The sequence below is a fragment of the Amphiprion ocellaris genome, chromosome 3 (genome assembly GCF_022539595.1).
Source record: "Amphiprion ocellaris isolate individual 3 ecotype Okinawa chromosome 3, ASM2253959v1, whole genome shotgun sequence".
Lineage (NCBI taxonomy): Eukaryota > Metazoa > Chordata > Actinopteri > Pomacentridae > Amphiprion > Amphiprion ocellaris.
The window spans coordinates 26,325,361-26,351,869 of record NC_072768.1 but is presented as its reverse complement, the minus strand read 5'-3'; the positions used below and the strand labels follow the sequence as shown (position 1 = coordinate 26,351,869).

General features: G+C 42.9%; 1 protein-coding gene across 8 annotated transcripts in view; it reads left to right on the top strand.

Moving 5' to 3' along the window:
* The window catches only part of cadps2 (Ca++-dependent secretion activator 2), a 388,988-nt gene extending 365,520 nt beyond the window's left edge, over positions 1–23,468 (top strand). For all 8 annotated transcript variants that reach the window (XM_055006857.1, XM_055006836.1, XM_055006847.1 and 5 more), the window contains 2 exons: positions 16,705–16,809; positions 17,470–23,468. In XM_055006857.1, coding sequence (XP_054862832.1) covers positions 16,705–16,809; positions 17,470–17,640 — 276 coding nt within the window. In that variant the 3' untranslated portion in view covers positions 17,641–23,468. The remainder of the gene's footprint in view (positions 1–16,704; positions 16,810–17,469) is intronic.
* Positions 23,469–26,509: the final 3,041 nt, after the last annotated feature.

Here is a 26,509-nt window from a genome sequence, read left to right as displayed (position 1 = left end):
GGACATAAAGAAGAAGAAAGAGATTGTTATGTGACAAAAAGAGATGGAGACATGGGGGTCAACACGCTCATGTTTTTTTTTCCTGCGTGTGCATGCGCGTATGTTTGTCCATTTATTTGAGTACAAGTGCTCACCAGGGAACATCTTTGTGTGAAGGAGAAGTGTAACACATGCCCTCACTCACTCACTCACTCACTCACTCACTCACTCACTCACTCACTCACTCACTCACTCACTCACTCACTCACTCACTCACACGCACACAGAGAGAGAAAGAGAGAGAGCTCTTGACATTCAAAGTCAAATCTCATTGACAAGGCAAGGACAAACCTCCAAACTGTGAAAAAAAAAAAATGAAATGTGGCTCTCCTGTCAGAAGTCAATAAATCTAACATTCAGCATTCAAGTAATTTTTCTAACAAGATAAAATGTTTGCCATCATGCCACTTTTTTTGTTGCAACTTTCTTCATCTTAAGGATTTTTTTAGTAGTCTATCAGTGTCAGCATTTTGAATCAAGACAGAATAAAGTGATGTGACAAAAACAAAAGCAAAGAAGTTACTTTCTGGTGTTCTTTGTGAGAAAAGGAAATTTTACTAAAATACTCTGTGTTTTTCAGTACATCATTAGAAACAAGTTAATCATTTTATCCGAAGGAGCTTTATTTACATTCAAGGAGCGGACATGTAGCCTCACATTAATCAGCAGCCACCTTGCAACAACAACACCTCCAATATGTTGAGCCTCTCTGCTGACCTGGTGAGGAGGACAATAATTAAACTCTGGCAAAGGCTGCCAACATTGTTGACAGCATGGTGAGCCCAAGGATGTTCAATGCCTGTATCCCCCAGCTGTGTGTCATATAGGGCTGCAGCTATCGATTGTTTTAGTAATCGAGTATTCTATCGATTATTCTGGTGATTAATCGAGTCATCGGATTCTGGAATAGGCATGCGTGTTACAGCATCAAAAGTTGAAATGAGCGCTCTGTGCAACAGAAATAACCGTCCTGGTAGAACATGGGTGGACATCTGTGGTGTATTGTACATATGTAGTATAGCACAGGGGTATTGTATATGTATAGTATAGTACAGAGGTATTCAACTAAAACTCAAAGCCCTGGGAACCCCACATGTATTTAGTTGGTGATGCAGAAATTACATAAATATGTTTTTATGTTTGGTCTGTGTATACTGCTGGTACTGCAGCTGATAGAACACAAATTAGAAAACTGATTAGTTTATGGTAGGGGACAGTTTTGTGGACTGGTGAGATCTGAACCATCTGAAGCTCAACATCACCCAGACAAAGCTGTTGGTGGTGGAATTCGGGAGATCAAGGACTCCTACTATTCCTCATTCCAATAGGGGAGAGATGGTGGAAATGGGAGCTCATTGGGACAGGAAATTGAGCTTGAGCACTAACTTTGCTGCCTACTGATTCTTTCCTAAATCCTGCTGTGGCTGCTTTATTACTATGGTAGTAAGTGCTGTCTTTTATGCTGTGGACGGAGTCATCATGTAGATATTGTTATTTTACAGGACTAATGCAGACCCATTAGTCTCCCCTACATATTCCCTCCATCTGTTTTCACTCTCATTCTCTAATCAGCTCAATTAAGGGGCATATTCGTTCTCAATTTCCACAACAGTTAACGTGGCCCGCGAGGTAGCCAGCAGGCAGCTGATTAGCCACTCTGAGGAAACTCGCTTCCTAGATACTCAAATAAAGGCTCCACTGAGCCGAGGAGGAGAATGAAGAAAATCAGAAGATGTCATGCAGTAATTTCAACATTCCAAGCTGCTGTTAACTCATAAGTAGCAAGATGATTTGCACTGAAAACAAATATCATCACAAAAATAGTCTTTTATGGACGAGGGAGAAAATAATGGAGGGAGAGAAGATGAAAAAAAGGTTTGCACCATATATTATATTCCGTGAGAGCAGCACATTTTAGAAAAGGTACAATTACTGTTGGTTGCAAATTCACTGTAGATGCCACAAAATGAATTGAACACATCTGCTCAAATTGAAAATGTTTGGAAATTTGAGGGGAAAAAATTGTGCTCTTTTCGAAATTTATTTTTTCCATTATATTAATGTACACAAAGAAAAAGAAAAATGATAGAGCTGCGATCAGAGTCTATACTGTAGTGTGCAAATAATCATTAATTGCAAAAACACACAACATCATAGCTTCAATCTATATACAGCTTTGCACTCAGATCTCCACACCCATTACTCTTGGCTGAATTACTAATGAGCTCATTTGGGGATAGATGTTTCACACTTAACGAGAGAGAGCAAAACTACTGCTTTGTAATGCATGTTATATACAGTTAGGAGCAAAAATTATAGGGGTCATTCCAGAATTGGAGCACATTTGGGCTTAAAAAAATTTGAAAAATTTGCCTACTCTCTTACTATTTGCTGCTCCATATTCATCAATAATAGGTAATAAACTATCAAAGGCTTAATTGGCTCAGCTTATACATCAATGGTACCAATTTTATTCCATGTTTTGCAGTCATGGACGAAATTATTGGCACCCCTGGAATTTTTTTCAGAAAATACACCATTTCTCCCAGAAATTGTTGCAATTACAAATATTTTTGGTACACACGTTTATTTCCTTGATGTGCACTGGAAAAACATAAAAAAGAAGAAGAAAAAAGCCAAAATTGACATAATTTCAGACAAAACTCAAAAAAATGGGTCAGACAAAATTGTTGGCACCCTCAACTCAATATTTGGTTGCACACCCTTTGGAAGAAATAATGTTACGCGGGGGGAGCTGGGGAACCCAAGCGCAGACTCACAGAAACTGACAGACAAAATGAATAACTGAAAGAGATTTATTTTTACAAAACAACTAATCAATACGGGAACACAGAACTGAACTGGGGGGGGGGAGAACCAAACCAAAACTAATAAACTCTAACAACTAACTCCATGAATAAAAACGGAAATCTACAAACTGAACCGACTTAACAAAACTAAGCTAAAGAGGGATACTCACAAAATGGGGAAACTGATAACCGAGGGGAAAACAGACTAAACCAAACTACGAACAAATACTATGAATTTGAGAACTGAAGATCACTAAACTAGAACAAACAAAACTAAGCAAAGGAGGGGTACTTACAACATGGGGGAACTGAATAGAAGGGGTAGGGAAGCTGGCTCAAGAAATCTGGGGTGAAACGGAGACGAGACTAGAGCTGCTGGCTGGGGATCAAAACAGGGATAGCGGGAATCCTAAAAGAGGAACTGAGTCCAGGGTGAGGGAAATCCAATGGTGGTGAAAACAGAGTCCAAAAGTCGAGTGCAAAAACAGAGTCCAAAAACAGAGGGCATGTGGGTCGATGATCCGGCAGGGAGTGAATGAACGGGCAGAGCTTAAATAGGTGGAGGTGAGGTGGAGAACAGGTGAATGGTGTGAACTGATTGCTGCAGCTGGAACTCATTGAAGCAATCAGCAAGACAGAATGCAGGCAGGTGAAGCAGGTGAAGCAGGAGGGTGAGAGACAGGGAGAGAGAGAGACACATGAGGGAGAAGTGACAGACAGACAGAGGGAGCCAAAGAGAGACAGGTCAACACAGAAACAAATCATGACAGGGGAGAAAGGAGGAAAAAGAGGAAAAAGGGAAAGAAGGGCAGGGGCTAGAGCCGGATCCTAACAGTACCCCCCCCTCTACGTGCGCCTCCTGGCGCACGAAAAACCGAACAAGGAGCTGGTCACTGAAGAGGAGGGGGTCCAGAAACAAAATCCAAGAAGCACAGGGCGGGCGGAGGGGGTCTGGACGGAGGGACAGAAACAAAAATCCAAGAGGAGTCGGGTGGGTGGAGGGGGAACAGGACGGAGGGACAGAGACGGAAGTCCAAGAGGAGTTGGGTGGGCGGAGGGGGTCAGGACGGAGGGACAAAACAAAGTGTCCAGATCAGTCTGGGGCAGCACTGAGGCTGCAAAACAAAGTTCAAAAACAAAAACAGACCAGAGAATAGTTCAAAGGCTGGTCAAACACAAAACAAAAAATTCAAAAGCTGAAGGACGGCCCGGGTGCTGGACGGGCAGACGAGGCCGTTCTGGAGGACGGCCCGGGTGCTGGACGGGCAGACGAGGCCGTTCTGGAGGACAGCCCGGGTGCTGGGCGGGCAGACGAGGCCGTTCCGGAGGACGGCCCGGGTGCCACTCTGGAGGCCGGCGACGAAGGCGGCGAAGCCACTCGGGAGGCCGGCGACGGAGGCGGCGAAGCCACTCGGGAGGCGGCGAAGCCACTCGGGAGGCCGGCGACAGAGGCGACGGAGCCACTCTGGAGGCCGGCGACGGAGGCGATGGAGCCACTCTGGAGGCCGGCAACGGAGCCACTCTGGAGGCCAGCGACGGAGGCGACGGAGCCACTCTGGAGGCCGGCGACGGAGCCACTCTGGAGGCCGGCGGCGGAGCCACTCTGGAGGCCGGCGGCGGAGCCACTCTGGAGGCCGGCGGCGGAGCCACTCTGGAGGCCGGCGGCGGAGCCACTCTGGAGGCCGGCGACGGAGGACATGGAACCAATCTGGAGGCCGGCGACGGAGGACATGGAACCAATCTGGAGGCCGGCGACGGAGGACACGGAACCACTCTGGAGGCCGGCGACGGAGGACACGGAACCACTCTGGAGGCCGGCGATGGAGGACACGGAACCACTCTGGAGGCCGGCGACGGAGGACACGGAACCACTCTGGAGGCCGGCGATGAAACCACTCTGTAATCCGGCGACAGAGGAGGCGAAACCAGTCTGGAGGCCGGCGACGAAGGACACGGAACCACTCTGGAGGCCGGCAACGAAACCACTCTGGAGGCCGACGACGGAGGAGGCGGAACCCCTCGGGAGGCCAGCGGCGGACGAGACGGGGACCCTCGGGAGGCTGGCAGCGGCGGACGAGACGGGGACCCTCGGGAGGCCGGCAGCGGCGGACGAGACGGGGACCCTCGGGAGGCCGGCAGCGGCGGACGAGACGGGGACCCTCGGGAGGCCGGCAGCGGCGGACGAGACGGGGACCCTCGGGAGGCCGGCAGCGGCGGACAAGACGGGGACCCTCGGGAGGCCGGCAGCGGCGGGGACCCTTGGGAGGCCGGCAACGGCGGACGAGACGGGGACCCTCGGGAGGCCGGCAGCGGCGGACGAGACGGGGACCCTCGGGAGGCCGGCAGCGGCGGACAAGACGGGGACCCTCGGGAGGCCGGCAGTGGCGGGGACCCTTGGGAGGCCGGCAGCGGCGGACGAGACGGGGACCCTCGGGAGGCCGGCAGCGGCGGACGAGACCGGGACCCTCGGGAGGCCGGCAGCGGCGGACAAGACGGGAACCCTCTGGAGGCCGGCAGCGGCGGGGACCCTTGGGAGGCCGGCAGCGGCGGACGAGATGGGGACCCTCGGGAGGCCGGCAGCGGCGGACGAGACGAAGGCGGAACCCCTCTGGAGGCCGGGCTGGGGACCGACGAAGGCGGGACCCCTCTGGAGGCCGGGCTGGGGACCGACGAAGGCAGGACCCCTCCGGAGGCTCGGGAGCAGGGGTGGCCACTGCAGACGGAGACTCGGGAGCAGGGGTGGCCACTGCAGACGGAGACTCGGGAGCGGGGGTGGCCACTGCAGACGGAGACTCGGGAGCGGGGGTGGCCACTGCTGACGGAGACTCAGGAACAGGGGTGGCCACTGCAGATGAAGACTCAGAAGCAGGGGGTTTATCAATGGACACTGGCACAGACTTTTGGCCGGAGGGTTGGTCAGCAGACTGAGGCTGAACAGTCTCTTGACTGGAGGATCCGTTGGCTGACATGGGCTCAACAGTCTCTGGGCCGGGGATGCTGTCAGCTGACACGGGCTCAACAGTCTCTCGGCCCGGGGATTGGTCAGCTGACCCTGGCTCAACAGTCTCTCGGCCAGGGGATTGGTCAGCTGACCCGGGCTCTACAGTCTCTCGGCCAGGGGATTGGTCAGCTGACCCGGGCTCAACAATCTCTCGGCCAGGGGATTGGTCAGCTGACCCGGGCTGTTTTGAGACGGAGTCGACAGCGTCGACCCGCTCGGGAACTGAGGCGGAGTCGACAGCGTCGACCCGCTCGGGAACTGAGGCGGAGTCGACAGCGTCGACCCGCTCGGGAACTGAGGCGGCGTCGACAGCGTCGACCCGCTCGAGAACTGAGGCGGCGTCGACAGCGTCGACCCGCTCGGGAACTGAGGCGGCGTCGACAGCGTCGACCCGCTCGGGAACTGAGGCGGCGTCGACAGCGTCGACCCGCTCGGGAACTGAGGCGGCGTCGACAGCGTCGACCCGCTCGGGAACTGAGGCGGCGGAGGCGGCGTCGACCCGCTCGGGAACTGAGGCGGCGGAGGCGGCGTCGACCCGCTCGGGAACTGAGGCGGAGGCGGCGTCGACCCGCTCGGGAACTGAGGCGGAGGCGGCGTCGACCCGCTCGGGAACTGAGGCGGAGGCGGCGTCGACAGCGTCGACCCGCTCGGAGACGGAGGCGAGTGAGGCGGCGTCGACAGCGTCGACCCCCTCGGAGACGGAGGCGAGTGAGGCGGCGTCGACAGCGTCGACCCCCTCGGAGACGGAGGCGAGTGAGGCGGCGTCGACAGCGTCGACCCCCTCGGAGACGGAGGCGAGTGAGGCGGCGTCGACAGCGTCGACCCCCTCGGAGACGGAGGCGAGTGAGGCGGCGTCGACAGCGTCGACCCCCTCGGAAACTGAGGCGAGTGAGGCGGCGTCGACAGCGTCGACCCCCTCGGAGACGGAGGCGAGTGAGGCGGCGTCGACAGCGTCGACCCCCTCGGAGACGGAGGCGAGTGAGGCGGCGTCGACAGCGTCGACCCCCTCGGAGACGGAGGCGAGTGAGGCGGCGTCGACAGCGTCGACCCCCTCGGAGACGGAGGCGAGTGAGGCGGCATCGACAGCGTCGACCCCCTCGGAGACGGGTGAGGCGGCGTCGTCGACCCCCTCGGAGACGGGTGAGGCGGCGTCGTCGACCCCCTCGGAGACGGGTGAGGCGGCGTCGTCGACCCCCTCGGAGACGGGTGAGGCGGCGTCGTCGACCCCCTCGGAGACGGGTGAGGCGGCGTCGTCGACCCCCTCGGAGACGGGTGAGGCGGCGTCGTCGACCCCCTCGGAGACGGAGACGGGTGAGGCGGCGTCGTCGACCCCCTCGGAGACGGAGACGGGTGAGGCGGCGTCGTCGACCCCCTCGGAGACGGAGACGGGTGAGGCGGCGTCGTCGACCCCCTCGGAAACGGCCAGAATGAAGCTCGGCGGAGGGACCTCAGCGACGCTCGGCGGCGGGACCTCAGCGACGCTTGGGAGCGGCGAGGTCGGTGCACCGGGGAGCGGCGAGGTCTGGCGTCCTCTAGAGCCACGCTTCCTGCGGCGAGGCTTCCTCACAGGTGGCTCAACTGACGGCTGGGGGGCAGGATCTGGGAGCTTGCTGGGTGGTGAGGAAGATGTGCTAACTGGCGGACTAGCTGACAGACTGGCAGACTGAATGCAGGTAGGGTGTGTGACTAAGGTAGGAAGGTTTACGAAAGGCAAGGGAGTGTTCAGAAACTCAAGAACATAGTCCGGCAGATGGCTCATTAACCATGGCATCTGGCAGGCCGCCCTACGACCCAAAGATACCAATTCCTGCTTGAATTCCTGACATTGAGCCTTCCTCCACTCCCCCCACAACTCGAGCAGGAGGTCGAAATACACACTGTATTCCTTACAAGTAAAGAAAATGTCTAGGGGGGAGCTCAAGCACCAGGACCGAACAGGACTGAGCGACTCACCCTGGCCGGTTACAGCCACCCTGCTCAGCGGGGAGGTAGGTGACGGGTCAGAGCCAGTCTGTGAGTCTGCTGGGTTCATTTCTGGCCGGATCATACTGTTACGCGGGGGGAGCTGGGGAACCCAAGCGCAGACTCACAGAAACTGACAGACAAAATGAATAACTGAAAGAGATTTATTTTTACAAAACAACTAATCAATACGGGAACACAGAACTGAACTGGGGGGGGGGAGAACCAAACCAAAACTAATAAACTCTAACAACTAACTCCATGAATAAAAACGGAAATCTACAAACTGAACCGACTTAACAAAACTAAGCTAAAGAGGGATACTCACAAAATGGGGAAACTGATAACCGAGGGGAAAACAGACTAAACCAAACTACGAACAAACACTATGAATTTGAGAACTGAAGATCACTAAACTAGAACAAACAAAACTAAGCAAAGGAGGGGTACTTACAACATGGGGGAACTGAATAGAAGGGGTAGGGAAGCTGGCTCAAGAAATCTGGGGTGAAACGGAGACGAGACTAGAGCTGCTGGCTGGGGATCAAAACAGGGATAGCGGGAATCCTAAAAGAGGAACTGAGTCCAGGGTGAGGGAAATCCAATGGTGGTGAAAACAGAGTCCAAAAGTCGAGTGCAAAAACAGAGTCCAAAAACAGAGGGCATGTGGGTCGATGATCCGGCAGGGAGTGAATGAACGGGCAGAGCTTAAATAGGTGGAGGTGAGGTGGAGAACAGGTGAATGGTGTGAACTGATTGCTGCAGCTGGAACTCATTGAAGCAATCAGCAAGACAGAATGCAGGCAGGTGAAGCAGGTGAAGCAGGAGGGTGAGAGACAGGGAGAGAGAGAGACACATGAGGGAGAAGTGACAGACAGACAGAGGGAGCCAAAGAGAGACAGGTCAACACAGAAACAAATCATGACAGGGGAGAAAGGAGGAAAAAGAGGAAAAAGGGAAAGAAGGGCAGGGGCTAGAGCCGGATCCTAACAAATAACTGGAACCAATCGCTTCCTATGACCATCAACAAGGTTCTTACACCTCTCCAATGGAATTTTGGATCACTCTTCTTTTGCAAACTGCTCCAGGTCTCTCAGATTTGAAGGGTGCCTTCTTGCAACAATAATTTTGAGATCTCTCCATAGGTGTTCAATGGGATTTAGATCCGGACTCATTGCTGGCCACTTCAGAACTCTCCAGCGCTTTGTCTCCAACCATTTTTTGGTGCTATTTGAGGTATATTTCGGGTCATTGTCCTGCTGGAACACCCAAGACCTCTGATGCAGACCCAGCTTTCTGGCACTAGGCCCTACATTGCGGCCCAAAATATTTTGATAGTCTCCAGATTTCATGATTTCTTGCAAACCATCAAGGCACCCAGTGCTAGAGGCAACAAAACAATCCCAAAACATCTTTGAACCTCCACCATGTTTGACTGAAGGTACTGTGTTCTTTTCTTTGTAGGCCTCATTCCATTTTCTGTAAACAGTAGAATGACGTGCTTTTCCAAAAAGCTCTACCTTAGTCTCATCTGTCCACAAAATGTTGTCCCAGAAGGACTGAGGCTTACTCAGGTACATTTTTGCAACCTTCAGTCTGTCTTTTTTATGTCTCTTTGTCAGCAGTGGGGTTCTCCTCTATCTCCTGCCATAGCGCTTCTTCTCACTCAGATTAAAACGTATGTTCTGCAGGACAGCCTGAATTTGTGTGGAAGTTGACTGAGGATGTTTATCCACCATTCAAACTATTCCACATTGTATTCTTTCATCAATTTTTCTCTTCTGTCTCCGTCCACAGAGATTAGTCACAGTTCCATGGGTTATAAACTTCTTGATTATATTACGCACCGTGGACAAAGGAACTTCAAGATCTCTGGAGATAGTCTTGTAATCTTGAGATTGTTCATATTTTTTCACAATTTTGCTGCTTAAGTCCTCAGACACTTCTCGGCTCTTCTTTCTCTTCTCCACAGATAGATAGATAGACCTTTATTGTCCCCAAGGGGATATTCATTGTCACAGGCACTGTCAGGTACGTAAGAAATACACATATCATAAACAGTTAGACACAGGACAGTAGGACAACACACATGCTGGTGAGAGAATGGTGGGAAACATACTATGGGTGATTAAGAGCAGCAATGGCGGAAGGGACAAAGCTTTTGCTGAAGTGCACCCATTTCCACCTAGGAGTCCTGTACCTCCAGCCAGAGGGCAGTAGGGAGAAGTTAGTGTGGAGGGGATGGTCCAGGTCCCTGCTGACTGTCCAAGCCATGCGTGTCACAGCTCTATTGTTGAGGTGGGAGAGGTCCATGGTGGGCAGATTAATAATTTTAGATGCCATGTGTGTAATCTTAGTGAGTCTATTTCTGTTGGAGATGGAGAGCATGTTGAAGTAGCAGGGAGAGCAGTATAAAAAGATGGGTTGTATGATGCTGGTGTACAATAGTAACAGGAGGTGTGGGGCGACAGAGAGGGCACGGAGCTTACGGAGGATGTGGAGTCTTTGTTGGGGGCGTTTATGGATGTCATGCTTGGTGTGACACACATAGGCACAAAACCCAAGGGTTGAGTAGATTTTTATGCATTCTAACTGGCTTCAGGTGTGATTTCTATATTGCCAGCACCTGTTACTTGCCACAGGTGAGTTTAAACAAGCATTGTATGCTTGAAATAAAATGATTTACCCAGCGTTTTAAAAGGGTGCCAACAATTTTGTCTGGCCCATTTTTTGAGTTTTGTGTAAAACTAGGTCAATTTTGGCTTTTCTCTTCTGCTTTTTGTGTTTTTCCAATGCACATCAAGGAAATAAAGATGCATATACCAAAAACATTTGTAAATGCAACAATTTCTGGGAGAAATGGCGTATTTTCTGGAATAATTCCAGGGGTGCCAATACTTTCATCCATGACTGTATTTGTTGTTTGTTAACCGTACTCTAATCACAGTAAAGGGCTTGCCAATCCATGATAATGTTAGCTTTTTCAAGCCGTAGAATATTTTATTATTATTATTAGTATTATTATTATTATTATTATTATTATTATTATTATTATTATTATTATTATTATTATTATTATTATTATTATTATATTTAACTGGCTGTTACTACTCACCAAGAGGACAAATTTACTGATAGAAAACAGTAAAGAAAAAAGTATAAAGAATTACAGGTTTCATGTTATGAAAATATGAAAAATAGAAGAGAGGACATACCTTTGCTCTACCCATTCTTTTGGAAAACTGTTTGATGATGTCATTTCCAGCGTATCATGTGATTCATTGTTTTCTTCTTCTTCTACCAGCTAAAAAGGTTATGCTGACAGGGTTGTGGGTCACACGTTCCATGCAAAATAACTATTATTTAAAATATTAGGTTAATTAAAAAACATTCCCACAATTACAAAAGACATCAATGAAAAAAAGGAGGTTTAGGTTTCATTTTATCGGTTTTATTTGAGATTCAATTTGGTCATCGGGGAGGGGGGCATTTTAGGGGGATCCCACAATCCCAGTTGTTTCTTTGACCACTCCTGAAATGTTGTACATTATATTCATTTCAAAGAAGTTTACGAAAAGACATGGTATTTCTGATGGTCAGGTGACTTCTCAGTTATAAGGTAAGAATTTTGAAGAGAGCAAATGTATTATTCAGTATGGGCAGAGAAGAAATCAAATCACGGAGTGTGATTGAACTTGAACCCCTGTTCATAAGTTACCATACATTTTCTAGCATTTAATTTGAGGCTAAACTGCTTAGACCAAGTGAAGAACTGCCTCCTTACTTTGGTCTAATTAGGAGCCAGTATAAAATAGGTCAAAGGTTGCTCTCACAATAGAGAGAATCAAATATTTGCATGACCCCTCAATGATCGTGGACTTGTTTTGGCTTTTGTCAAGTGCATGAAATAACCTTTGGACTGTTTTTCTCTTTTAAATTGGAAGGTAATTACAGCTCTTGTCATTGTGGGAAATTAAGTCTGTCGACTCTCTCAGAGTAGATCTGAATATTACAGGTCATTACAGTGTCAGAGCAATTTCCCCAAGCATTCTTGTATAACTGGTGACTGAATAAAGCCACCCAATGTGTGCATTTTACCAGCAGCGTTTTGAATGCTGCTCTAAGTGAGGATTGCTCTTCAGGTGAGAAAAGGTGTATTTGATTTCCCGGCAGCTGTGGCCTGGTGGCAAACGGTGTGAAGGAAGATCATTTGATGAAAATTACAAAGACGGAACCTGATTTTTTTTTCTCCCTTTGAACTTCAAAGCAGAGCCGTGAACTCTTCCCTCTACGTGCAGTATTCAGGAGTTTGCCAGTAAATTGGTGTCTTTGAATAAGTAAATGTTTTACCCTCTTTGAGTTTTGCCGTTTTGATGCCGCACATCCTTTGGCCTTGCGTTGTAGTGCCAAATGAACCAAGGTGTTTCATCGAGTTTACAGATGCTTCTCATGATGTTTGCTTGTGGTTATCTGACTTTGAAAACAGGCTTGAGGATTATTGCAGCAAGAATGTGTGTAAACTCACAGGCTCAGTTCTAGAAGTACAACAACTTCATTTAAAATTTTACTGACAGTTGGACCTACACTGAAACTAAAATGACAGCCCTGGAATTGTGTTTTTTTTCAGCTGCTTCATGTAATGAAGGTAGTTAATGTTACGCAATCCTAGTACTTGGTTTTTTTTGTACATGTTGTGTTATACATACAAATTAGAACACATTTATGTTCCACTGCTTATTTCATACACTAACATGAAGTAAATGACCATCTTTCAGTGATGATAAAGTTACTTCTAGCTGGTAGACTCCAAAGCTGTATATTAAATTCAATCAAGTTCAATTATATAACCTGTTTAAAACAGCCTGAGCTGACCAAAGTGCTGTACACATTATCAGTCAGGCAGCAACAAACGGTGTGTGAAAAACAAGGCAGGATGAGGTTGTGTAAAATCAATGTACACACAATAATGAACTAGTATAAACTACAATACAAAACTAGATAGCAGCTTGTAAGGTCAATTTCTAAAGTAAATATCCATCCATTATCTATACACCATTTAATCCTCATTAGGGTCAAGGGAGGCTGGAGTCTATCCCAGCTGACTTAGTGTAAAGGCAGGGGACACCTGGACAGGTCACCAGTCTATTACAGGGCTACATATAGAGACAAACACTCACACTCACATTCACACCTACTGGCAATTTCGATTTTCCGATTAACCTCAGCATGTTTTTGGACTGTGGGAGGAAACCAGAGTACCCAGAGAAAACCCACACATACTCGGCGAGAACACGCAAACTCCATGCAGAAAGATCCCGGGAAGGTGGGGACGAGAACTGGGGATCTTCTAGCTGCAAGGTGAAGGTGCTAACCACCAAGCCACTGTGTAGCCCTAAAGTAAATATAGAATATTAAAATTAGGGCTGTCAAAATTACCACATTAACGTGGATTAATCCACCATCATAATTAATCTGATTAAAAATGTTAACGCAATTAACACATCTGCAGTGCAGAATGACTCAAAATCTCTGAAACATCTCTGGCAACGCATTTTGGGCAGTTTGTCCAAGCAGACTTATCATCGCCCATGCCGTTGCACATGCGCAAACGGGCAGTTGATTGGTAGTGGCAGAGCCAAGCAACTCGAAATGGAAGATGGTAAACAGTAAGGCCCGACTGATTTATCGGCCGGCCAATTAAATCGGCCGATTACAACCCTTTTCAAAATAATCATTATCGGCCGGAGTTTTGTAGATATATTCTTAATTTCTCATAAAACAGAAAATGCTGTTAAGTGTCGGTGTCACGCATAATGATGTCCTTGCACCATTTGTCCAATACACGGAGCTCTGACTCCATTCAATCCTCAGTCCTCACTGCTGGCTTCTCAGTAACGTACAGGAGTAAGCTACAGCCAGGCAACATTACAGGAGTGGGCTGATGGGTAAGTTCAACGTTGTGGAACTGACAATGACTCAACATGTCTTCTGTTTCAGTTAAGAGAAAAAGTTAAAGTTAAAATGATTCACATTACTGTTTGTCTTTAGCAACCATCATGATGTCATGTCACTCTACTATAATACAGTCACACAGGCTGTAACAGCAACTCACTGTGTGTGTTGTTATGGAGTAACATTAATGTCGGACTATTTGTGACCATTATATATTGAAAATGCAACTCTGTCAAAGATGACATGTTTTGACATCTGAGAAAGGCGTCTCTGGTTTTTACTTTGGTTCATATGAGTCATGACTTCATGGCAAAGAAAATAATGGAGTAGAGAAAATGTGAATTAACGTTAAAGGGCATCAGAGGGCTGCATAAAGAATTTTTTTTTGCTGGTAACTTCACTCTGTAATTTCACAGAGGTTTTAATACTTAGTTGCATGTTTTTGTACTTGAAAATTCCTCTCTATTGTAAAGTTAAACAAATACTAAACTTCAAAGTGTTGTAAAACAGTCAAATGTTCTGCCTGTAATTCATATCTCTTTTGTTGTACGTGTTGAGGGACCAAATAATAATTTATTTTATTCATTATGTATTTTTAAAATTGATCGACTGATAAATAAGTTATCAGAATTTTTTTCTGCCAAATGTTGGGATCGGCATTGGCCTCAAAAAACCCATATCCGTCAGGCCCTATTAAACAGCATGTTGACCCTCTCGGTGAGAAATTTGAATACAACAAAAAACAAGACAACAGTCAACCAACATTCAGTAATATGCTCACTCTGCAGGAAGGAGTTTTCTTTTCACCAAAGCACTTCCAGCTTAAAGTACCACATTATCTTTTATCTTTGAGTGTAAAGCACTTTGTCCTACATTTTCTTGTATGAAAAGCGCTATAGAAATAAAGCTATTATTATTATTAATAACGCAAAACATGCATTAGTCGGGATTCTAACATGAACCTTTAAAAGTGTTAATGACTACCTTAATTGCATTATATTCTCTTCTTTCTTGAGTCTGTTTGCGCATGCAAAATGAAATGTGATTAATATAGATTAATGTTTAATCGTGATTAATCAAAATTACTCCACAGCAACCATGTGATTAATCTGATTAGACATTTTAAGCGTTTCCCATCACTAACTAAAATATAAAGAACCCTAAGAGCAATCAATGCCATTTAAAAGATGTATGTCTTTAGATTTTTTCGTAAAATTGTCAGTGGAAGAGGAACATTTTGTTGTTGAGAATGGAAATTCAAAAACTGATTCTGCTACTGCAAAGGCTTGTCTCCTTCACCCACCAGCCTTGACTGTAGATCAGTTAACAGCAGCTGTTCTGAGGATGTAAGAGGCCTGGAGGTTGAGTAGGAACAGCGACGGTCTGAGACACACCCAGGAGCCAACCCACACATGGTTTTTATAAATAAATTAAGCAACCTTAGATTTAGTTCCTTATTTACCAAGCACCCAGTGCTGGGATGCTAGAACAGTTGTATCGCTTTGCATTTGATTTGCACCCATTAGGAGTCTTGCAGCATCTGCAAACAAGGCAGAGACGACTGGCCAATACTCAGGTACAGAGAGTTACAGAAATCTAGCCTTGAGGAAATTAATGCAGTGGTCACAGTCTCTATGTCATTTGAACAGAGGATGGATTACAGTTAAGCATTGTCCCTCACTTGAAAGTAGCACCCTTTTAGCACAGAGTTAATCTTGCTTTGCCAGCCCATTTTATAGTACATAATGAAGTTAGTAGGCTCATTCAAGGTGAACTACACCTCGCTTGAAAAGTGGATGAGAGCAGGCGACAGCAGCAGGGGGGCAGACTTAAAAGCTGGCCGTCAAGACAGACAGTTTCCAGCAGCCTTCAGTCTGTTCGAAAACTCACATGAACCAACTGTTTTATTTTAATGTTCTCTGACAAATAGGACTGGTACTGTACATAAATCAGATGGCCAAACCCGTACCTCTCAAACTACAGAAATAAAGAGAGAACACTGATTTAAAAATTAAAAAAAAAACAGAGAAAGGAATACATGACAACAGCTCTGTTCCTGATTCCGCATATATAGACTGTCAGGGCTATATTCATTCAGATGTTATTTTGACAATCCACACTCATTAATCACTGAATCCTCCTCATCCTTCAGTTACACTCTGTAACTGATGTTGTACTTCTGGATGTTGAACATCTCTGAATATATACAAACATGTAATGGCTTAAAGTAGTACAAAAATTTATACAAGATTCAGTAAACATAAGTAAACATGTAATTTCAGTAAAATAAACTGGATATATATACTACCATTCAAAAGTTTGGGGTCACTTAGAAATGTCTTTATTTTTTAAAGAAAAGCATTTTTTTCAATGAAGATAATATTAAATTATTCAGAAATACAATCTAGGCATTGTTATTGTGGTAAATGACTATTCTAGCTGAAAACTACAATTTTTTTATGGAATATCTACATAGGGGTACAGAGGAACATTTCCAGTAACCATCACTCCTGTGTTCTAATGCTACATTGTGTTAGCTAATGGTGTTGAAAGGCTAATTGATGATTAGAAAACCTTTGTGCAGTTATGTTAGCACATGAATAAAAGTGTGAGTTTTCATGGAAAACATGAAATTGTCTGGATGACCCCAAACTTTTGAATGGTAGTGCATACAATATATAAAAAAGAGTTTATTCTGTTTATTTAAACCACTTCATCTGGAAGCTAAACTGAGGGTAAGAGTTACTGAACCCGTCACAATACAGAGTAGCTGTGCAACCCCATAGGTTATATAAGATAGGTACGTCAAATTTGAAGTGAGAGCCGTGTTAGTGAACTCTGATAGATTTTTGTATGTATACACAGTTTGGGTAATAATTGTACTTCTTGCCTTTGTTTTTCTTACAAATAAGTGTGCCTGTCTTTTTCTGTTTTGTACAGCAATGGTACACAGGCTGTATGAAGGCGGTGTGTGTTTGGCTGACTGACAGACTGGACCTGCAGCTCCACATATACCAGCTGAAGACACTCATCAAGATTGTGAAGGTAAACAAATGTCAAACCTTGAACAGACACCACAACTTCTGTGTCAAACATTTAAAAAAGCCTATTTTAATGTTGAGTCTATTTTGTGTTTGCCATTCAGTGACAGGTTACTTTTACCTACCTGATTCAAAGTCTCCTTTTCTATACTGTTTGAGAAGAGCTGCAGTGAATGAGCATAAGACTGCCTACACTGAAATAAATAAATCTATTAAATTGTGGCTTATTCAATTTAAAATAATCAGACCTCACAATGAAGAAAAGACAGAAAAACTAAAGACAAATGAAACCTCACTAAAGTGTCCTTGAAAGCAGCAGTTGGAAGGGGCAGCTCGACACGAAAGTGGCAACTGCTCAACTGTGCGCTGCTGCTTCCTTTTGCTTTTGTCTTTTCATAGTTTGCCAATGTACAGAGATAACTTGAAAGCAAAGAGACAAGGAATGATAATAGCTCCTGACTGAAGGTAAAAACCCCTCAGACACCTCAGCCTGCCTTCCCGGTCCAACACATAAAAGACTCTGCACGTCCTTGAGCCTCAATCTTCCGGCTTTTGTCCTTTCAAACGCTGAATGGCAGCCGCCTCCTCTTGCTCACTACATTCCTAAGATGCTCTCTGTTTTCCCTTCTCCTTTTACCTATCCCCCACACTCCCACCTCAACAGAAAACCTACCGTGACTTCAGGCTGCAGGGTGTCCTGGACGGCACACTGAACAACAAGAGCTACGAGACCATCTACAACAGGCTGACAGTGGAGGAAGCGACAGTGGCCGTTAAGGCGGGTGACGGCCTGCAGGGCATCAGCATGAGAGACAGTGATGAGGAAGATGACTAAACACACACTTGTCACACCTCCTTTCACACACTTGATTACCATCCTCTCTGCCAGATCAGGATCTTCCATCACAGTTAGTCATGCTGTTCTGCAATTCACCAACTTCACACAAAGCTGGAACAAAAGCTAACCAATGTTGTAATATGTTATAATAGGATTGCTGAGAATAAAGAGAAATAGATTTCTTCTGGGCAAAACTGCTGTTGCATTCCTCACAAATGGACAAGGTTGGTCAGAATTACTGGAAGAAAATGGTAATCCCTGGTAACTGGGACAGGCTAATATTTAGTCAACAAGAGTTACCCGCTAGATGAAAGAGTTAAGTGATCACCCAAAAGCTGTTCTCTAGTCACTCATAGTAACATCTAAACTAAAAAGCTAAAAGCTGGACCTACAGAGTTAATATTAATTTCATAATGTGGTCAAATAAAGTTAGCAGACAACCAACAGGAAATAATGCTAATGCTAGCAAGCAAGCCATGTTGATGCAATTTCCCACTTCAGTAAATTTCCCTTCACTCAATCACATGACATTACAACTTACGTTCTTTCTTGTTACCTTCTGTTAAGAAATTTGCCATTAGTGTCAAACATGCAAGATAATCTTTTTCAAAAATAGTACCTTTGTGGTGTCAGAAACAATGGTTTCTGGCAAACATTTGTGGGCAACCTTTGGCAATGTTGCCATAAATTAGCAGCAAGGTTTTTGTGTATGAGGCAGGTTTGCTAGAATGTTCGCTGTTTGCCTGTTTTGCAAAAAATAATCAATTTTATGCAGTTTTTATAGTATTTCTAGTTTTATATATGCATGACCATGAGCAGTCTTGAGTACTCCGGTAACTCTAAATTTTCTATGATGGAATCATGTGTCTTTTTTTTCACGAAAACAATCATCATTTTGGCATTTTCAAAAATGTGTTATTGATCTTCAGGAAATATAACAAAATCTCCTCGGCCAAAAATATACATACTGCAAATTGATCTACCAGTTTTGGTGACGTAGAAAGCAATTTTAATTTTACAGCAGCTACAGATCTCAGAATCATCTGTGCAACAGCTGTTTCTAAATATGAAGTGCATGATACAGTTGTGTCACTGCTATGATCAGGAAGAAAACACAAGCTGTTACCTGCTGCTGAGAGACAAGTAGTCATCATGGTCAAGAGTCAACCAAGAATCAACAAAAAGCACATTTGCAATGAATTAGAAGCTGCTGAAAATAGTGTGTTTTGCATCACCAAGAGCACCAAACCTACCGTCAAGCATGGTGGTCATAGTATTTTGCTCTTTGGCTATTTGGTGCAAATGGAAATGGTATTTTACACAAAGTAAATATAACAATGAAGAAGAAAGATTGTCTCCACATTCTTCAGAAAAACTCAAACTCGCCAGCCAGAAGGCTGGATCTTAGATGCAAGTGGGTCTTCCAACAAGACAATTGCCCCAACTACACATCAGAAGTGGTAAGGATATGTCTAAATCAGGCTAGAATTAAGGTTTTAAACTGGTCTCCCCAAAGTCCTCACTTAAAGCCCATCAAGAATTTGTGGACTGTGATGCAGACACAAGTTTGTGTCAGAAAGGCAAGTAATTTAGTTTCCCTGTATTAAGGTTGTCAGTACGAGTGGTCCAAGATACAACTAGAAACTTGTGGACAGCCTCCAAAAGCACCTAATTGAGATGAAAATGGCCAAGGGACTTTTATCCAAATATTAGCTTTAGCTGTATGTATATTTTTCACTGAGCAGATTTTTATATATTTTCAGAAGAACTAGAGAATGATTACATCAAGACTGTCATGATATACACTACCGTTCAAAAGTTTGGGCTTACCCAGGAAATTTCTTGTTTTCCATGAAAACTCACACTTTTATTCATGTGCTAACATAATTGCACAAGGGTTTTCTAATCATCAATTAGCCTTTCAATACAATTAGCTAACACAATGTAGCATTAGAACACAGGAGTGATGGTTGCTGGAAATGTTCCTCTGTACCCCTATGGAGATATTCCATTAAAAATCATCTGTTTACAGCTAGAATAGTCATTTATCACATTAACAATGTCTAGACTGTATTTCTGATTCATTTAATGTTATCTTCACTGAAAAAAAATGCATTTCTTTCAAAAATAAAGACATCTCTAAGTGACCCCAAACTTTTGCACAGTAGTGTACAAGTAAACTCTGACAGACAAGAACAACTTGTGCTAGCAGGGATAGGCCACAGCCCACTTCAATTTTCCACAAAGTTAACCAGAAGTCCACTGCAAGTTTGCCATAAAACAGATTAGCATATGAAATTATGACCATGCTACAAGTTTTTGGTGGCATTGTCATACGTTAATTACAGCTGTTTGCCAGAAATCAAAAGTTTTCCAGTACTGCAGTGTTGTTACAGTAATAAAAATATAATGTTGTAGCTGTTACGAAGCTTTGTTAATTAACCATTGAGGTAAGTCTGCCTTGACTTATAAGTGATCTGTGTACGAACAGAAAACAGATAAGAATTATACAATTTGGCTGCCTAAATCCTTTACACAAATTAAACTATGCTGTTTTGTTTGTGCCTTTGCTCCTGTGAACCAAAACCAGAAATACATTGAATCTTTTTCTCAGTACTTTTCAGCTTCCGGCAGATTTATGATGCAGAAGTTTGAAATTGAAAAACTTTCTTTTTTCCTCTTTAAACAGATTACCCTGTGGGAACAGTAAAAAGTATGTACATGTGCAGCAAGTAATATCATGTCACATCTGAAGGTCCTGATCAGGTGAGGAAGTAAACTCAGGTAGTAACATATCCCATCATGCTCATTGCCCAGGCACTGCTGTACATATGTGTTAGAATATACACGCCCCAGTCCGAATGTACGACAAACAGGAAGTCGAGGTGAGGCATCTGAACCAGATTTTCTGGATGGTGCTGAGATAAACCTCGTCCTCTTCTCTCACCTGCAGGACAGGAAGCCACGCCCTCTTCACATGCAGCCATACTCTGATTGATGTCATTTTGTACAGTTGAGCTCAGCGATTCCAGCTCCTTTCTGTTATGTTGTCACCCACAGCTGTACAGCTGTAGCTTAATGTTCAAGATGCTCTGAGCCTGCAAACCCTGAGCAACCTTGCTGCCATTTCTTGACAGCAACAGAAGTGAAATCAAGAAAAGAAATTTATTTTTACTTAACAAAAAGCTTGAAATTGTGAAGTTACCTAATGTTATTTGTTACTTTATACTTTATAGTTCTACTGGCATCCCCGGGATGCTGCAGTAGTTGTTACAACCCACAGTGATTGTCCTCACCTATAAAACAGCAGCTTTGGTCACACATTACATTTTCCTAAGAGCCAACCTTGACAACTTGTGGTCGTCCGAATAATGACAAAGCAAATGTAGTCTGACATTGTTACAGCGGCTCAGAACCTTCTACAGAGGAGATTGTGGTGGATAATTATAGATTAGTCACTCCATTCTTGCTTGAAACAAATGTTGACCAACTGTTCAATGTTTGTTTCTGTTAATCCTGACTATAATGTTTCTCCAACCTTAACAAAGAAGCTTTAATGGGTAAAACTTAAATCAAACTTTAATCAATGTGGCAGATCAGAATACACTTCTACAGGCTATTTTTGGAGGTCATATTGTTGTTTAGGTTGGAGGACTGGGTGACAGACAATATTATGACTATTACTAATGCTATTTTAATACTATTTTTCAGTCTTTACCTTGCCCTTAACTGAAACTGATGAAAGGGTAAAAGTCATGCAGTCGTCAAAATGTAAGAGTTAAGTGAAATGTCAGAGTGTGACAGGGAACTTTTATGAAAATCTGCTCCTATGTTTTTGATATTTCTTGTTGACCTTCTAGTTGCGTTGATAGAAGACAGTAGTGAGATAATTAGGCTTCATTGTGAGGGGACCACAAATATCTGTCGTAAATGTTATGAATGGCAGTTTTTAAGATAACTTCCTATGGACAGACATTTTAGACAGCTCAAATGTCTGATCAACATCACCATGCTTGGGGCCCTGTAAGCTGGATTTTCTCCTAAAACACAAAGCCAATCACTTTTTCTAATTCTCATGCAGAATCTTCACCGACCCTGTAGTCCTGACATGTAGTTTTTTGGAGATATATCCAGCTTTAGCTATCAACCCCTTTACCTTTATGTTCCCTTGCATATATATTGGAGAATTCTATGTACACAGTATGCATCAAGTGCCAAACTTTCTGTTGGCATGTCTTTGTCAAACTTCAACATGTGTTTTAATAGCTAAAACTTGCCCAAATCTTTGTTTTATCAGCCTCTGGGTCTTTGTCGCTGCTCATTGTTCAACTCTATATTGTCCAGTTAACTTCTGAGGGCTGAGATTATAGTAGAGTCAAATAGGCCAAAAAATAAATGTAGTCAGATTATCAGCTGTGTAGGAATCAACAAGTTATCTTGATTCTATAAAGTACTTGTTTAAGTAAGGCTGTTTTCCACTGCAGGAACTTGTTTTTTTGTTGTTGTTGTTTTTTTTTTTTTTGGTGGCTCAATTTCAAAGAGTTGTAGCTTAAACTTGGAGCAAATAAAGTTGATCGGGTAAACTCAGAGAAACCTCAAACCACGTAGTATCTGCCATAAAGTTCCTGCAGTGGAAAGCCAACTGGAGTTTCCTGAAAGTCAGATAATAGTTCTTCCTACCATTTCTCTTTCCACATTAGTTTGACCTGGGTATTTGATTTGAAACATTTATATCTTAAGCTTTTAGGCTTCCAGTACCATTGAGTGTTACTGTAACTTGATGATGAAATGTATAGAAATTTGCTCCACATTTTAGTGATACAGAGGAATCCTTTAATATACTTTTCAAAGTTACCATGCTTTTGCAGCAATGCACACATAGGGTAACATATATTTAACATTCACATTTAAGTCTCATAAGTGTTGCAAAATGTAATACAAGGATGTGCAGAATCAGCCATTAGTGTTTTACCTGGCAGTACGGTTGAGTTTTCAATCAGAACAATGAAACAAACTGTATTTATTAGCTTAATGTTTGATTGTCAGATCTTCAGACAAACTCTTACAAGTCTGAGCTAATGAAATGTTGCTGTACTGCTGCACCTTCTGCAAGTGGAAATGTCCTCACCGCTACTTGAGGTTGGTGGCTTTAGGTGGTAAAAGATACAACACATAACTCATTTCTATGGTGGTTGTCGACTGTAACATAAAAATATCACTGAAACAGGTTTGCAGGTTCTATACATTTTACATAGGTCCATGCAAAAACCACAAAACTTCATTGGGGAATAATTTTTGGAAACGTGATTACATGCTGATGCAGTTGTAAATCTGCTGTCATCTCTGTTCATTGTGAGATTTACTGTTGTAAAGAATATTGAACTGTAGAGTGATATGGTCATACTGCCTGTTGTGCATCATATCCTACATCGATCAAAATCTTGCCAACAAACTGAAAAAGTCCAGACTTTTTAAGAGGAGAGAGCGTGGATCTGTTTTTCATCTGATTAATGTGCTTAACCTGACCAGAAGTGAGCAAGCGAAGCATCTCATTGTTGCTGTGCATCCACTCACTAGTCTGCTTGTTGTTGTTGAGAAAATAGTTTGACCTGTAAATTCAGTGTAAGCTTCTGATCGACTGTGTGCAACACCCTGGCGCTTGTTTCAACTGTCCGAACCAGTTTGTGTCAGTGCAGTTCAAAAAGGCCAAAAACTCATGGGCAAAAACCTATATGAAGAAGTATATTTCTATTGTCTTATTGTGCACCTGTTTTGTTCAGGTGTCTTATCTGAGTGTCACTATTAAAAGTGTTTTTAAAGCACCAGTGTTTACAGCATCTGTTTTTATTTCACTGTGTTTGCGCTCCAAGTCAAACTGAACATTAGTTTCATATTTCATTACCTCCCCACACAATGACACCTCTATATAGTTTAGATTAGATTTAAGATTTTTGGAGAACCTGACCGTCATACCGAGAGTTCTGACCTCAACTCTTTTGGAATTAAGTGGAACCCTGACTGTGAGCCAGACCTTATCTCTCCACATCCTTGCTGGAGCTCACTAATATCTCTAGCAGATTAATGCCCAGAATGTGTGAACGACCATGACAGTCACTCTAAATTACAGAACACACATGCATGTACACTACCGTTCAAAAGTTTGGGGTCACCCAGACAATTTCTTGTTTTCCATGAAAACTCACACTTTTATTCATGTGCTAACATAATTGCACAAGGCTTTTTTAAACATCAATTAGCCTTTCAACATTATTAGCTAACACAATGTAGCATTAGAACACAGGAGTGATGGTTGCTGGAAATGTTCCTCTGTACCTCTATGGAGATATTCCATTAAACATCTGCTGTTTACAGCTAGAATAGTCATTTACCACATTAACAATGTCTAGACTGTATTTTGGATTCATTTAATGTTATCTTCATTTAAAAAAAAATGTTTTTCTTTCAAAAGTGAGGACATTTCTAAGTGACCCCAAACTTTTCAATCGTCATGTACATGTACCTTTGGTCTATAGATGCGTTAAGCTCAACTTAAGCTCTCTAAAACTCCATATAGAAATGACAGTTCCTCCACTTGAAAATACATTTTGGTGAATGTTACTTCTCTTTTGAGGTTTTTTTTTTTTCTAAGTTCATCTTGGAAAAATCTGAGGCTTGACGGATTTGTCGCATCACAACAACTTTGGAAGCCAATCCTTGTCCAAGATAACATAATTTACACAGGTGTGATGTGGAAACTCGAAGGCTGCATTTCACAAACACTGAGAACATACAATATCCCCAAAGGACATGCAAGCGTCAAATCACAAACACCAAGAGGAAACTCACTCCAAATACGAGATGTATATAAAAAGACACATAGAAAAAGGAGAAGTGTGTTTCTTCTTAGATGTGTTTTTCATTTTTGTATGTGTTTTCATATATGCAGCATTTCTTAATGTTTGTGATTTCAGTCTTGTGTGTCTTGAGGAAAAATGAAACCTTTTTCATGTTCATAGATCGAAACAGTGGAGCAGGCATTGATAGTTTTTTTTTTTTTGTTTTATTTTTTTCTAATATACAACACTCACAAAAACTGTAGCACTGTATCCAGTACACAGACCTTAGAATAAAATTTAATTCAATAAAATCACATCAGACTTAGTGGATTATTCAGAATAAATGTCTTTTTTTATGTATCTTCAAGACAAGAAATTTAAGATCTAGAGATCCTTTATAGAGAGAGAAAAAAGAAGAAGAGATAACTAAGAAATCCTTGCAGGTTTTTTGTGTTTCCCATTTATTCCATATTAACAGATCTGACAGTCACTACTGTCCACTATTGATGACTATCACTTAAATCAGCTCATCTACCATGTAAAATTAGTGAACTAATTTATATCTCAATTATAACATCTTTAGAGGAATTTTAAAAGCCCCTTTCATCATCAATATGCACAAAATGAAGATCTCTGCTGAGCTTCTCTCTTTGGATTTTAAGCTTAAAGAAGCACCCACTTTAAAAATCATCCTTAATTTCACCCAGAGGTTTTAAACCTTTAATATTAAAATCACAGTTATCAGGCTGTGACATTGGTTTGGTTTGTCCTGATCTGCCTCAGTCATTTTAATCCTTAAACGTTCTTAGTCTCTATTTCGCCTTAATCTTGTAGACTTAAAGAGATTTCAGCTTCTGCTCCCTGGAAACCCTGACAGAGAAACCACAGAACACAGTGGACACATTCTCTTTATTATTATTATTATTATTATTATTATTATTATTATTATTATTATTATTATTATTATTATTATTATTATTATTATTATTATTATTGTCGTCATTATCATTTGTATTCATTAACTGTTTAAATCACATTCTAATTCATCCTATCTATACCGTAATTGCAATATAGTAAAATTCAGATAAATATGAATTTTGCAATCTATTATTGTATTGTATTTTATATTAATGAGTACTTAAAAATACTACAATATCCCCATGCAACTACATTACAGTGTGTTATAAACAGTCATCATGTGTGTAATTTTTTATTGTTGCTGTTGTTGTTGCTGTTGTTTTTACTCGTATTATTACTTATATTATTATCATTTTTGTCATCACCATTATTATTATCAGTAGTAGTAGTAGTAGCAGTAGTATTATCATCATCATCATCATTATTATTATTATTATTATTATTATTATTATTATTATTATTATTATTATTATTATTATTATTATTATTATTATTACTAGTGTTACAGACTAAAAACATCCCCATGATAACAGTAACATATTGCCCATGAATTGCTAAAGTGAAAGAAAGAAATTGTAAAAACAGGAAATTCAGAGCTCATAATGATGTTTAAATCAGTCAGGTTTCCACAACGGAATGTAGTCAAATCAGGAAGCAAATTAATATTTCTGGAACTAAACTGAAAAATTGGATTCATTCAAGAAATATGTAAGCTAAGTCTATAGTCGAACTGTTCTTTTCCGGAGATTCTGCTGCTGCTGCTAGTAAACAAGAAATCATCCTGGTAATCAGTTGAGCCGTTTTCCCCAACAAGCAGTAAATGCAGCTCCAGCACTGGTGTTATGTGACCAGTAAACGGTGGAACTGAGTTATGTCATGTACATAAGATGTACAATAATATTATTAACAATAAATGGTTAATGGCACATCCTGTGATGTTACTTTGTACTCAGTGTTGGAACAATCCTTGGTTCCATCATATCATAGCAGCATCCTTCCATACTGCGCATCTGTATTTACAATATTCATACTTATTTGTGATACAAATGACTGCTGTTTTAATTCTGATACTAAATAGATATAAAGAAAATAATGTAGCTTAAAATTATTAT